The sequence below is a fragment of the Piliocolobus tephrosceles genome, chromosome 2 (genome assembly GCF_002776525.5).
Source record: "Piliocolobus tephrosceles isolate RC106 chromosome 2, ASM277652v3, whole genome shotgun sequence".
In the NCBI taxonomy this organism is placed as follows: Eukaryota; Metazoa; Chordata; class Mammalia; order Primates; family Cercopithecidae; genus Piliocolobus; species Piliocolobus tephrosceles.
Window position 1 is genome coordinate 135,353,596 of NC_045435.1, and position 14,290 is coordinate 135,367,885.

The window sequence follows — 14,290 nt, forward strand, 5'->3', positions numbered from 1 at the left end:
TTGAGGCGGAGTCTTGCTCTGTCGCCCGGACTGGAGTGCAGTGGCCAGATCTCAGCTCACTGCAAGCTCCGCCTCCCGGGTTTACGCCATTCTCCTGCCTCAGCCTCCCGAGTAGCTGAGACTACAGGCGGCCGCCACCTCGCCCAGCTAGTTTTTGTATTTTTAGTAGAGACGGGGTTTCACCGTGTTAGCCAGGATGGTCTCGATCTCCTGACCTCGTGATCCGCCCGTCTCCGCCTCCCAAAGTGCTGGGATTACAGGCTTGAGCCACCGTGCCCGGCCTCAGATTGTGCTTTTTTAATTTATCTTTTTCTTTTATTCATTCCACAAATATTTATTGAGTATCACCTCAGGCCCTGTTTAGGTTCTAAGTGCTAAATGGGAAGGAGAGTGATACATATAATAAACCAATACGTAGACACCTGTCAAGTAGTGATAAGTGCTACAGAAATAAAGCAGGGTGTAGGGAGAGTAAGCGAGGGGACTGGGCCGTGAGGCATGCTGTTTATGAACGCTGGGGGAAGGTCTTTGATAAAGAGGGGAGAATGCTGAAAGCAGAGGGAACTAAAAGTGCACATGCCCTGAAGCAGAAATGTATGAGGAAGACGGAGCAGGAAAGAGCTGTGAGGAAGGTTAGAGTGCCAGGAGATGAGAGGCAGGATTAAGTTATTGTGGGTCTTTATCATTAGGCTACAATAAGGACTTTAGGTTTCATTCTGAGTTAGATGGAAAGTGATTGAGAGTTTGAGCAGGGGAGTGATATAATCTGACTTAACCTTTTAAAAGAATCACTGGCTCCTGGGAAGAGAATAGATTGGGTATGTGTTATACAGCAAGAATAGAAGCAGGAGACTTTGCAATTCCTTTTCCTAATTACTCAGCTCATAGAATAGCCATTATATTTTTATTTCAGAGAAACAAGGGACAAGTTGCATTTCACTTAACTAGGATATTACTGGCCCTTTTAAAACACCGTAACTGCTGTTTAGCAAATTTTGTGAGCGTGATTAATATGCTTGTGACTCTAGGGTTGTGCTGTTCAACGCAGTAGCCACTTGCCTCATATGCCTTTTAAATGTAAAATTAGATAATATTAAAAATCAATTCCTTAGTAACACTAGCCACATTTCAAGTGCTCAGTAGCCACTGGTGGCTAGTGACTGCCATACTGAACAGCAGAGATACAGAACATTTCTAGAACTGTAGCTAGTTACTGGACATCTCTGCTGGAGGCCTTGGGTAGGGCAGCTCACACATGTGAACATAAATATAGTATAGGTAATGTTCAAATTCTTGAACTGTTTTTTTAATTAGTCTAACCTAGAGAATAAGTTACTAATAGTGTTAGCATAATATATTAAACTTGCTCATTTGTGCATTGCTCATTTCAGTTTGTACATGAGAAGGAAATTATGGCAGAAGATGATCAAGTGTTTCTTATGAAGCTACAGGTATGAAATTATGTCAGAAGCAGACTTAGTATGGTTAATGAGTAAACTGTTCTTGTGTGTATTTTCTTTAAAAATACACCAGTATATGCTATGAATGTCTAAACTAGGATTATTTTGGTTTTTTTCAGTCCCTTTTAGCAAAGCAGCCACCAACTGCAGCTGGAAGGCCTGTGGTCAGTATTACAAATTTTGACAAAATGCTTAAAATGTAGTACATACTATTTTAGTTCTTTTTTCTTAATTATGTACATATTTCATATGGGTGTGCTTTGATATAAACTTGAATTCAGAATTCTTCTGTAATTTGTGAGATTTTAAAAGTGTAAAGATCTATTTGTAACATTTGTTTTGTGTCAATACTCAGCCATTTATGTGTCATTTTACAAATTCTCACAACCACCTTATGAGGCAGGACTGTTATTAGCCCCATTTTGCAGATGAGGAAATGGGAGCCTTAGGGAGGACATTGTGGCTTGCCTGAGATTACAAAGCTAGAAGAATACAAGTCCAGATTGGAAACCAAATCTGACTCCCAAGCTTGTAACTATACATCATCAGTCAATATGTTCTTTATTTTCTATGAAAGGAAAATTAGTATGTTGAAATGTAATGAGCCTCTCTCTGGCATTCTCTAATAATGAGGACAGGATTGCTAACAATTTTGTCAATGGCTTGCATTATAAACGTACCAGCAGAACAGGGGATAGTTGCAAAGTAATTTCTTTTTACAATAATAACTTTTGTGAAAATGAAAGTTTCAGGTTTTTATAATTGTATTTTCCTATTTTTACATAGGATGCTTCACCAAGAGTCCCAGGAGGCTCCCCGCGAACACCAAATAGATCTGTATCATCTAATGTTGCCAGCGTATCACCCATCCCTGCTGGGTCAAAAAAAATTGATCCAAACATGAAAGGTACATCTCTTTTTAGGAGATAACAAGATGATACATTTTACGATAGAAATCTAAAATTTCACCTTTTGCCGTAACTATTTTCATTCTTGTGCAATATCTTTTAGGCTTTGTCTCTATGGACATATAATCTCATAGTTAACCAGATTGTAAACTATTTTACAGTGTATTTGTGATGTATCATTTCTATGATAGAAGTTTTGTTATATTTAATCACTTTCCTGGTAGATCATTGAAGAAATTCACAATTTACACTATAGTAAGTAATCTGCAATTAACATAAAGAAAAAACTATATGCATAATAGTTATTTCTGTAGGAACAATTGCCATAAAGTGGGATTAGTACGTCAAAGAGTTTATGTTTTTATGCCTTTGGATAATATTTTTTCAAATGGATTGTTCAACTTTGCATGTCATCAACATTGAGTGCTGCAGTTTTACCACAACCTAATTAACATGCTTTAAATACTACCTAGTAAGAGTTTTTCTCCTAGTATTTTCCTTCTATTTTTGTTTCTCTTCTGTGAATTGTTTATTGCTATCATTTGCCCATTTATCTCTGGGAACTTCTACCGGTTTTCATGTAGGATACCTAATATTTGAGGCAATTTCTCAACAGTTCTATTTTTAAAGAATTCTTTTCAAAAGGGAGATATATATTAGTATATAACATCTTTTTGTTTAAAATACCTTTGGCCTTTTAAAAATAACATTCTAATTTTTAAATAATTACTTTACACTCTTAAAGTTTACTCATTAAAGAAATTACTCAGCATCAAAAGATCAAACTAGACTTGAATTTGGAATATAAAACTCTTAAATTTTAAGTTTATTCATTTTCTGTATGTGATTACTATAATAATAATTTATGGAAAAATCTTATGTTTTGACTAAAGCTTTTTGTTTTTTGTTTTTTATAGCTGGAGCTACAAGTGAAGGCGTTCTGGCAAATTTCTTCAACAGTTTGTTGAGTAAAAAGACTGGCTCTCCAGGAGGCCCTGGTGTGAGTGGTGGTAGCCCTGCAGGTGGGGCTGGAGGTGGAAGCAGTGGTTTACCACCGTCCGCCAAAAAGTCAGGTATGCGTATGGGGAGCAAGTCACTTTTTTTAAAATAACAGCTTTATTGAGATATAATGAAGTTAGTTCACTGATACATAATTCTGTGGTTTTGGTATCTTTTTTTTTTTTTTTTGAGACGGAGTCTCGCTCAGTCGCCCAGGCTGGAGTGCAGTGGCGCGATCTTGGCTCACTGCAAGCTCCGCCTGCCGGGTTCACGCCATTCTCCTGCCTCAGCCTCCCAAGTAGTTGGGACTACAAGCGCTCGCTGCCATGCGCGGCTAATTTTTTTTGCATTTTTAGTGGAGACGGGGTTTCACCGTGTTAGCCAGGATGGTCTCGATCTCTTGACCTCGTGATCCGCCCGTCTCGGCCTCCCAAAGTGCTGGGATTACAGGCTTGAGCCACCGCGCCCGGCCTGGTTTTGGTATCTTTACTAAGTTGGGCAGGCCATCACCATAATCTGATTTTAGAACATTTTTATCTCCCCAAAAGAAACCTCGAATCTTCTCTCTTTCTTCTGTGGATTTGCCTATCTGGACATTTCATGTAAATGGAGTTATACAATGTATGGCTTTAACAAATGTTTTTGAAACTCATACATGTTGTAATATGTATCAGTACTTCATTTCTTTTTTTTTTTCTTATTTGAGAAAAAGAAATAGCCCAGGCTGGAGTGCAGTGGCGTGATACTGCAGCCTCTGCCTCCAGGGTTCAAGTGAGTCTCCTGCTCCGGCCTCCCGAGTAGCTGGGATCACACAGGCACCTGCCACCATGCCCAGCTAATTTTTGTATTTTTAGTAGAGATGGCGTTTCACCATGTTGGCCAGGCTGGTCTCAAACTCCCTGCCTCAAGTGATCTGCCCACCTCAGCCTCCCAAAGTATTGGGATTACAGGCGTGAGCACCACACCCAGCCTTCATTCCTTTTTAATTGCTGAATAATATTTTATTATATGGCTATACCACATTTCATTTATCCATTTACTGGGTGATGGACATCTGAGTTTCATCTACTTTTTGACTATTATTAATATGGTGCTGCTGTGAATATCCATTTTTGTGTGGATATTTGTTTGTAATTCTCTTGGGTAAGTACCTAAGTGGAATTACTGGGTTGTGTAGTAACTCGGTTTAAACAAAGGTTTTGAAGAACTGCCAAAATGTTTTCCAAAATGCTGTATCATTTTAAATAGTCATCAGCAGGTTAGGAAAGTTTGTTTCTCTGTATCCTTGCCACATTTTTATTGTCATCTATTGTTACCACTCATCATCATCTCTAGATGCTAAATTTTTGTTGCTATTTTCTGTTTTACTGTTCTTATTGTCCTGTGCCTTAAAAAAAAAAAAACAAAAAAACCCCACCTTTCTGAGGTTAAATGACAGGTGCCTGTTTTAACTCCATTTGGTAACAGATCCACAATTTAAAATGAGGGAATTTGTTTTTTCTTGAAATGTATTTTTTTTTTTAGTTTTTATTTTTTAGACAGAGTCTCACTCTGTTGCCCAGGCTGGAGTGCAGTGGTGTGATCTCAGCTCACTGCAACCTCTACCTCCCGGGTTCAAGCAGTTCTCCTGCCTCAGCCTCCTGAGTAGCTGGGATTACAGCAGGGTTTCACCATGTTGGCCAGGCTGATCTCGAACTCCTCACTTGAAGTGATCCTCCCACCTTGTCCTCCCAAAGTGCTGAGATTACAGGTGTGAGCCACCACGTCTGGCTTGAAATTTTTAAATTAAGGGTTGTTTATATAATTTAGTGTGTTAAATAAAGTTAATGAAAGTGTTAGCAATTTTTAAATGAAGAGATATTGGTGAAAACGATACTTTCACTTATATCTAAATCTTGTTTGTTTTCTTTTTCTTCAATGTAGGCCAGAAGCCTGTCTTAGATGTTCATGCGGAACTAGATAGAATTACACGAAAACCAGTTACAGTTTCTCCCACAACACCTACATCTCCTACGGAAGGAGAAGCTTCTTGAAGATACCAAATAAAGCCATTTATTCAGTTTTCTGGGATAATGTAAACATGCCTCTGCCTTTTCCTTCAAAAGTGGAATTAGAAAGCTGGAGTGCTTCTTCAGATGGATTAAATTTATGTCTTTTGTGTGTGTGTGTGTGTGTGTGTGTGTGTGTGTGTGTGTGTGTGGTTGCCCATTTTTTAGAAGGAGCTATACAGAAGAAAAATGATTCTACATTATGTAGGATTGCTGTTTGCATTGCCATTTTGCATAAGGAAGTAATTTTTGATTTTGAAAATCTCAAAACTTTAGATCTGAAATACAACCATGTGATTGTATTCTAAAGGCTATTTAAAACGTAAAAGGGTTTAGGGGAAGGGCAGAAAACATGCAATTTGGGCATTGACTGACTTGGAAGTCTAAGCTTATTTTAGTTATAACTATTAAAATCATTTAAAAAAAATTGTTAGTTTTGCTGACAGAAAAATCGTCAGTTGTCAGATTTTGCACACCAAAATAAATGTACCACCACACACGGAATATGCTAAGAAAACTATCAGATAGCGTTTGATACACTAGTCATTGTCTCAATCACTGATCCTGTAAGTTGTCACCAAAATATGATTTAGAATCTTTAACTGAGAAGAAGAGAAAGCACACTGCCTAAATGTGTAAAAGAAAAATGCAGAGGTTATTCAAATGTAAAGAGGTAACAATCTTTGGATTTGTCTATACATATATATATATATGGCTTTGCCTTAATATACCCCCTTTTTTTGTGACTTTCAACTGTAATCAGTTAATAAAGTATTTATTCTCTGCATTCAGGTTCAAATAATGTGTTGCATTCTCTTATGTTTAAATTTACATGTGTCAGGTAATAAGTGAGATTATTAGTACAGTCATCCCTTGGTATCCATGAGGGATTGGTTCCAGGACCCACCTCAGGCACCAAAGTCTACAGATGCCCAAGTCCCAGATATAAAATGGCATAGTATTTGCATTCACATCCTCCTGTTTACTTTAAATCATCTCTTGATGATAATACCTAATTCACTGTAAATGCTATGTATATACTTATACTGTATTGTTCAGAGGAAAATAACAAAAAAAGTGCCTGTTTAGTTGCAATTTTTTTTTTCAAATATTTTCCTTCTGCCGTTGGTTCAGTCCATGGATATGGAACCCACACATACAGAGGGCTGACTAATTTAAAATGTTTGACCTAATTAGTAATATAATTATTAAGTATTCTGACCCAAGAGATACATGAATACATGACATTCCCTATCCTATAAATTTCCTTAATTTGGGAATTTGCCTTGGTCAACACATCTTCCTCACAGTCGTGCCTCAAACTGTAGAATTGTATGTCAGTATATCTAGTAGATAAAAATACAGCCTTTTATCATTTAACGGGAAGAAGCTGATTTAAAAGCTTGGCAGTTGGACTAACACATAGCCAGTCCATTACAGGTGAGAACACCTGTTGCTGATTCCACCTTTTCAATACTCAGTTTTCAATTACTGTTTTAGAAACTTCAGTGGCCGGGTGCGGTGGCTCAAGCCTGTAATCCCAGCACTTTGGGAGGCCAAGACGGGTGGATCACAAGGTCAGGTGATCGAGACCATCCTGGCTAACACAGTGAAACCCCATCTCTACTAAAAAAATACAAAACACTAGCCGGGCGAGGTGGCGGGCGCCTGTAGTCCCAGCTACTTGGGAGGCTGAGGCAGGAGAATGGTCTAAACTCGGGAGGCAGAGCTTGCAGTGAGCTGAGATCCGGCCACTGTGCTCCAGCCTGGGCGACAGCGAAACTCCGTCTCAAAAAAAAAAAAAAAAACAGAACAAATGGATCGTTTTATTGAAGTTCAACTAAAGAACACATCTACATTTGACCTGAGTCATTTATATAGTTGGGGGCAAAATGGTTACTGCCCTTTAAATTGGTCTTTGTTACTACTTTGAAATCAATATTCCGAAGTTTTTTTAAACAAAAAGTTGGAAGACAATACCTCTATTATCTAACACAATCACTTCATTAAAACTTTAAAATCTATTTAGTCTTAACAGTATATGACACCTTATATTTAATATAAATGTTAAAAATATACGAGAGGTTGGGTGTGGGTGGTTCACACCTATAATCCCAGCACTTTGGGAGGCTGAGGTGGGAGGATCGCTTGAGCCCAGGAGTTTGAGACCAGCCTGGGCAACATGAGACATCTTTACAAAAAGTTAGCAGGGTGTGGTGGCACATGCCTGTAGTTCCAGTTACTTGGGAGGCTGAGGTGGGAGGATCACAACCAGAAAGTCGAGGCTACAGGGAACTGTGATCGTGCCACTGCACTCCAGTTTGGGAGATAAACCTTGTCACAAAAATATATATATATAATATATATGTATAAATATAGATGTATGCATAGATGTATATGTGTATATGTATATCTACATGTATAAATATAGATATACACGTATGTATATGAGAGGATAAAATGGTGTTCATGGACATACAAAAATTTATGAAAACATTTTGTCTGATAAAATATTTGAGGTAGGCCGGGCACGGTGGTTCACGCCTATAATCCCAGCACTTTGGGAGGCCAAGGCAGGCAGATCACGAGGTCAGGAGATCAAGACCATCCTGGCTAACACGGTGAAACCCCGTCCCTATTACAAAATACAAAAAATTAGCCAGGTGTGGTGGGGGGCGCTCAGCTACTCCGGAGGCTGAGGCAGGAGAATGGCGTGAACCCGGGAGGTGGAGCTTGCAGTGAGCTGAGATTGTGCCACTGCACTCCAGCCTGGGCGACAGTGAGACTCCTCTGTCTCAATAAAAAAAAAAAAAATTTTTTTGAGATAAACAATGCCATTGATAAAATCTTTAGTCCAAAAAGGGTTCTGCAAAAAGGGTGGTGAAGATTCTCTAAATCAGTACTTGATGAAGTAAGTGGAACTAATGAAAAAAGGAAAACTGCAGACAGTATTTGGTATACTTGGATATATCTGCTACCTTGTTTGCATGTATAAACCAACTCATTCTGTGTGTGTGAGACGTTGAACATGTACTAGAAAATCCTTGAAATTAATTGAGTTGTTACTTCAATTTACTGTAATTGTTCACTCTGGGATTTAGTTTAATCTTAAAACCTTGCATAGATCATGTTTAAATCTGAAACCTTCACGCCTGTAATCTCAGCACTTTGGGAGACCGAGACAGGTGAATCACGAGGTCAGGAGTTCAAGACCAGCCTGGCCAATACGGTGAAATCCCGTCTCTACTAAAAATACAAAAAATTAGCTGGGCGTAGTGGCAGGTGCCTGTAATCCCAGCTACTCAGGAGGCTGAGGCAGGAGAATCGCTTGAAGCTGGGAGGCAGAGGTTGCAGTGAGCCGAGCTCCCACCACTGCACTTCAACCCCAGTGACAGAGTGAGACTCCGTCTCAAAAATCTGAAACCTATTTTTGTACGAATTTTTTGCAAGTAACTTTGTTTTAAAACTATTTGTTTTTAAGCCAACTTTATTGAAGTACACAATACAGAAAAAATGTGCAAGTGTATGGTTTGAAGTATCACAAGGTGACCACATATAACCAGCACCAAAATAAGCAACAGAACATTAGCCAGCCCTCACAGAAGCTTCCAGTGTGCCCCCTCAATCAGTATCCCCACCCACCAAGTAACCACTGCCTAACTTACAAATACGCAGGTAAGTTTGGCTTATTTTTAAGCTTTATATAAATTGAATCTTACAGAGTTAATATTATTTTAGTGCCAGGCATCTTTCAATATCAAGTTTGTGGCTAATCCATTTTGTTGCGTGTATCAATAGTTATTGCAGCATGTTATTCCATTGTGCAAATATAGTATCTATTATGCTATAGATGGTTTTGTATTAGTTTCCTGTTACTGCAGGAAATTACCACAAATTTGGTGACTTAAAACCATATAAATTTATTATTTTACCATGCTGGGGGTTGAAAGTCCAAAATAAGCCTCACTTGGCTAAAGTTAAGTGTCAGCAGAGCTGGCTTTTTTTTTTTTTTTTTTGAGGCTCTAGAAGAGTATCTGTTGTCTTTCTGGCGTCTAGAAGCTGCCTGCATTCTTTGGCTCTTGGCCGCTTCTCCAAAGCCAGCAGCCTAGCATCTTCAACTTTGCATCCGTCACATCACTTTCTTTCTGATCTCCGTCTCCCTCTTGTAAGGACTGAAGTGATTAAATTGGGCCCCTTGAATAATTCCATATACCCTCCCTTAACACTTTCAATATTTCACTGCACTCTCTTGCTTGCATTGTTTCTGAAAAGGAATCAGATGAAATTCTTATCTTTGTTCCTCTAAAGGGGCTTTTTTCCTCTGGCTTCTTTCAAGACTTTTTCTTTAATTTTCTGCAATTTGAATATGATATGCCTAGGTGTAGGGTTTTTTTTTTTTTTTTCATTTGTTTTCATTTTATTTTATTAATTTTATTTTTTGAGACAAGGTCTCACTCTGTCACTCAGGCTGGAGTGCAGTGACTCAATCAGGGCTCACTGCAACCTCTGCCTCCCAGGCTCAAGCAATCCTCCAATCTCAGCCTCCCTAGTAGCTGGGGCTACGGGCACACACCACCACACCCAGCTAATTTTTGTATTGTTTGTGAAGACAGGGTTTCACCATGTTGTCCAGGCTGGTCTCAGACTCCTGGGTTCAAGCAATCCTCTTGCCTCAGCCTCCCAAAGTGTTGGGATTACAGGTGTGAGCCACCGCACGCAGCCCATTTATCTTTCTTAATGCTTCCTGAACTTCATGGATCTATAGTTTGGTGTCACATTAATTTGGGGAAATTCTCAGTCATTGCTTCAGATATTGATTTTGTTCCTTTCTTCTCTTGGTATGCCTACTATCTATATATTACACCGTTTGTAGTTGCCCCACAGTTCTTGGACATTTTGTTCCTTTGTGTGCGTGTGTGTGCATGTGTGTCTGTTTTCGCTTTGCTTTTCAGATTTGGAAGTTGCTATTGACATGACCTCCAGCTCACCAATTCTTTCCTCAGCTCAGCAATTCTCTCCTTCAGTCCAGTCTATTATCGAGTCCACCAAAGGCATTCTTTGTTAGCTTTTTCTTAGTCTCTAGCATTTCTTTTTGATACACTCTTAGACTTCACCTCTCTGCTTACATTACCCATCTGTTCTTGCATGTTGTCTGCGTTTTCCACTAGAGTCCTTAGCGTATTAGTCGTAGTTGTTTTAAATTCATGGTCTGATAATTCCAACATCCCTGCTATATCCCAGCCTGGTTCTGATGCTTGCTCCATCTTCAAACTGTTTTTTGTATGCTTCACACTTTTGTGTTAACAGTTGGATATGATGTACAGTAAAAGGAACTCTGGTAAGTAGTCCTTTAGTGGTATATAGAGAGAGGAAGCTTTCTGTATTCCTATGATAAGGTCTCAGTTTTAGTAAGCCTGTGCTCCTGGGATGTAAACCTCACAAGTGCCTTTCAGTACCCCCACCCCTTTTAGGTGGGACAGGATGTCTAGAAGGGGCTGGAGTTAGGTGTTTCCCTTCCACCAGGTTGGTTTGGCTCTGATAATTTATTTTATTTTTTTTTTTATGTTTTGAGACGGAGTCTCGCTCTGTCACCCAGGCTGGAGTGCTGTGGCCAGATCTCAGCTCACTGCAAGCTCCGCCTCCCGGGTTCACGCCATTCTCCTGCCTCAGCCTCCCGGGTAGCTGGGACTACAGGCGCCGCCACCTCGCCCGGCTAGTTTTTTGTAGTTTTTAGTAGAGACGGGGTTTCACCGTGTTAGCCAGGATGGTCTCGATCTCCTGACCTCGTGATCCGCCCGTCTCGGTCTCCCAAAGTGCTGGGATTACAGGATTGAGCCACCGCGCCCGGCTGGTTTGGCTCTGATAAAACCTCAACAGGTAAGACTGTGGTAGAATCGTTTCTCTTGAGGACAGGGCTTGTTAAGAACAGAATACTCTGGCATATTTCAAAATGGTTACTTTTTCCCCCTCCCCTGCCAGAAGCATGAGAGATCTTCATGGTGAGATCTTCACTCTGATCTTCACTGTGAGAACCTGGGAGAGCTCCTAGAGGTAAAACTCACAAAGTGTGGGGACCCTCTTATGACTGGGTCTTTGTAGAATTACGGACTCACACACTTACCCAAACTGAGCCTCTGGGCAATTCATCAATTACAGTTCAGATTTCTCTGTCCCAGTACCAGTTCCCGCAGAGGTGTATGCCCACTGGTTTCTGCTCCGGTAAGTTGTGATTGTGTGTCACCAGTCTGCCTCCAACTTGGGAGGCAGTGGTTTGCCCTGTGACCATTTCTCTGACAGCTCTACTTCTTTTTTTTTTTGAGACAGAGTTTTGCTCTTGTTGTCGAGGCTGGAGCACAATGGCACCATCTCAGCTCACTGCAACCTCCACCTCCCGAGTTCAAGCGATTCTCCTGCCACAGCCTTCCAAGTAGCTGGGATTACAGGCGCCTGCCAACACGCCCAGCTAATTTTTGTATATTTAGTAGAGACGAGGTTTCACCATGTTGACCAGGCTGGTCTTGAACTTCTGACCTCAGGTGATCCACCTGCCTCAGCCTCCCAAAGTGCTGGGATTACAGGCGTGAGCCACCATGCCTGGCCCTGACAGCTCTACTTCTTAGGACAAAGTGATGACCTCAAAACTCCTTACATGCTGAACTGGAAATCTTATTTACCCCCCTCAAGATCCTCAGTCATATCTGCAAAGTCTCTTTGCCAAGTCAGGTAACATTTGCAGGTTCCAGGGATTTGAACGTAGACATTTTTTGGGGCACTGTTACTCAGCCTAACCACAGGATGCCTGGGTGATTTTTAGTATTTCAATTGTTATTATGAATGATGCTGTTGTAAACACTGTTGAATATGTCTGATGGAAAAACATGTTTTCATTTCTGTTGGGTGTATATGCAGGAGTGGATTATTGGGTCCATAGATTATATATGTTTTCAACCTTAGCAGAGAAAGCCAAAGTTTTTCCAAAGTGCTTTTGAGAATTCCCATTCTTGGGAGGAAATATTTGCAATCATAGATCTGAGAAAGGCCCAGTATCCGGAATATATAAAGAACTCTTACAATTCAATAACAAGACAGCCCAATTTAAACATGGGTAAGGGATTTGAAGAGGTACCTCTCCAAAGGAGATATAAAAATGTAAAATAAGCATATGAAAAGATACTTAACGTCTTTAGTCATTGGGAATATGCAAATCAAAACCACAATAAGATACCACTTCACAACCACTAGGATGGCTAAAATAATGAGTGTCGGTGAGCACATGAAGAAACTGGAACCCCCATCCATTGCTGGTGGGAATGTAAAGTGGTGCAACGGCTTTGGCAAACAGTTTAGTGGTTCTTCGTAAGGTTAAATGTTACCATATGACCTGGCCATTCCATGTCAATGTTTATACCAAACAGAAATAGGAACATATGTCCTCACAGAAACTTGTATACAAATGTGTACAGCAGCATTATTCATAATAGCCAAAAGGCAGAAGCAACTCAAACATCCATCAGCAGACAGATAAATGAAATGATATATCCATACAATAAAATATTAGTCATGAAAAGAAATGGAGTGTTGATGTATGCTACAACATGAATGAACCTTGAAAACATGTTAAGTCAAAGAAGCTAGTCACAAAAAGTCATATTGTGTGATTTCATTTATGTGAAATATCTAGAACAGCAAATGCTCTGAGACAGAAGGTAGACTAGTGGGTTGCTAGAAGGTAGAGAAAGGAGGAAATAAGGAGTGGCTGCTAGTGGGGTTTATTTGGGGGGTAAGGAAAGTACTCTGGAATTATATAGTGGTGTTAGTCGCACAATCTTGTGAATATACTAAAAACTACTGACTCGTACACTTCAAAAGGGTGAATTTTGGGCCGGGCGCGCAAAAGGGTGAATTACATGCCTGTAATCCCAGCACTTTGGGAGGCTGAGGTGGGTGGATCACGAGGTCAGGAGATCGAGATCATCCTGGCTAACACAGTGAAACCCTGTCTCTACTAAAAATACAAAAACTTTGCTGCACGTGGTGGCATGCACCTGTAGTCCCAGCTACTCGGAAAGCTGAGGCAGGAGAATCACTTGAACCTAGGAGGCGGAGGTTGCAGTGGGCTGAGATCATGCCACTGTGCTCCAGCCTGCGTGACAGAGAGACTCCTCATCTCAAAAAAAAAAAAAAAAAAAAAAAAAAGTGAATTTTATGTTAATAATATATAATTTTTTAAAAAAGAATTTCCATAACTTACCAGCAACATGAGAGTTGCAGTTGCTCCACATCCTTGTCTACACAAACTATTGACTGTCTGCAATTTTAGACATTCTGCTGATGTATGGTAGGATCTTGTGGTCTAAATTGTATTTCCTTGATAATTAATGAAGTGAAGCATATTTCATGTTTACTGGCCTTTGGATATCCTCTTTTGTAAAGTACTTGTTTAAGAGTCTTGTCCTTTTTGGAGGTGGGGGGGCAGCTATGTGACTTTTTCTTATTTATTTATTTGAGACAGAGTTTTGCCCTTGTTGCCCAGGCTGGAGTGCAATGGCGTGATCTTGGCTCACCATAGCCTCCGCCTCCCAGGTTCAAGTGATTCTCCTGCCACAGCCTCCCAAGTAGCTGGGATTACAGGTATGCACTACCATGCCCGGCTATTTTGTATTTTTAGTAGAGATAGGGTTTTTCCATGTTAGGCAGGTCTCGAACTCGTGACCTTAGGTGATCCACCTACCTCGGCCTCCCAAAGTGCTGGGATTACAGGTGTGAGCCACCATGCCCGGCCTGACTTTTTCTTATTGTCTTTCTTTCTTTCTTTCTTTCTTTCTTTCTTTCTTTCTTTCTTTCTTTCTTTCTTTCTTTCTTTCTTTCTTTCTTT

General features: G+C 40.1%; 1 protein-coding gene across 1 annotated transcript in view; it reads left to right on the plus strand.

Moving 5' to 3' along the window:
- DYNC1LI1 (dynein cytoplasmic 1 light intermediate chain 1) overlaps positions 1-6,214 on the plus strand; it is a 52,197-nt gene extending 45,983 nt beyond the window's left edge. Inside the window, exons 9-13 of the mRNA XM_023192255.1 lie at positions 1,392-1,451; positions 1,580-1,624; positions 2,247-2,367; positions 3,286-3,441; positions 5,291-6,214. Coding sequence (XP_023048023.1) covers positions 1,392-1,451; positions 1,580-1,624; positions 2,247-2,367; positions 3,286-3,441; positions 5,291-5,400 — 492 coding nt within the window. The 3' untranslated portion in view covers positions 5,401-6,214. The remainder of the gene's footprint in view (positions 1-1,391; positions 1,452-1,579; positions 1,625-2,246; positions 2,368-3,285; positions 3,442-5,290) is intronic.
- Positions 6,215-14,290: the final 8,076 nt, after the last annotated feature.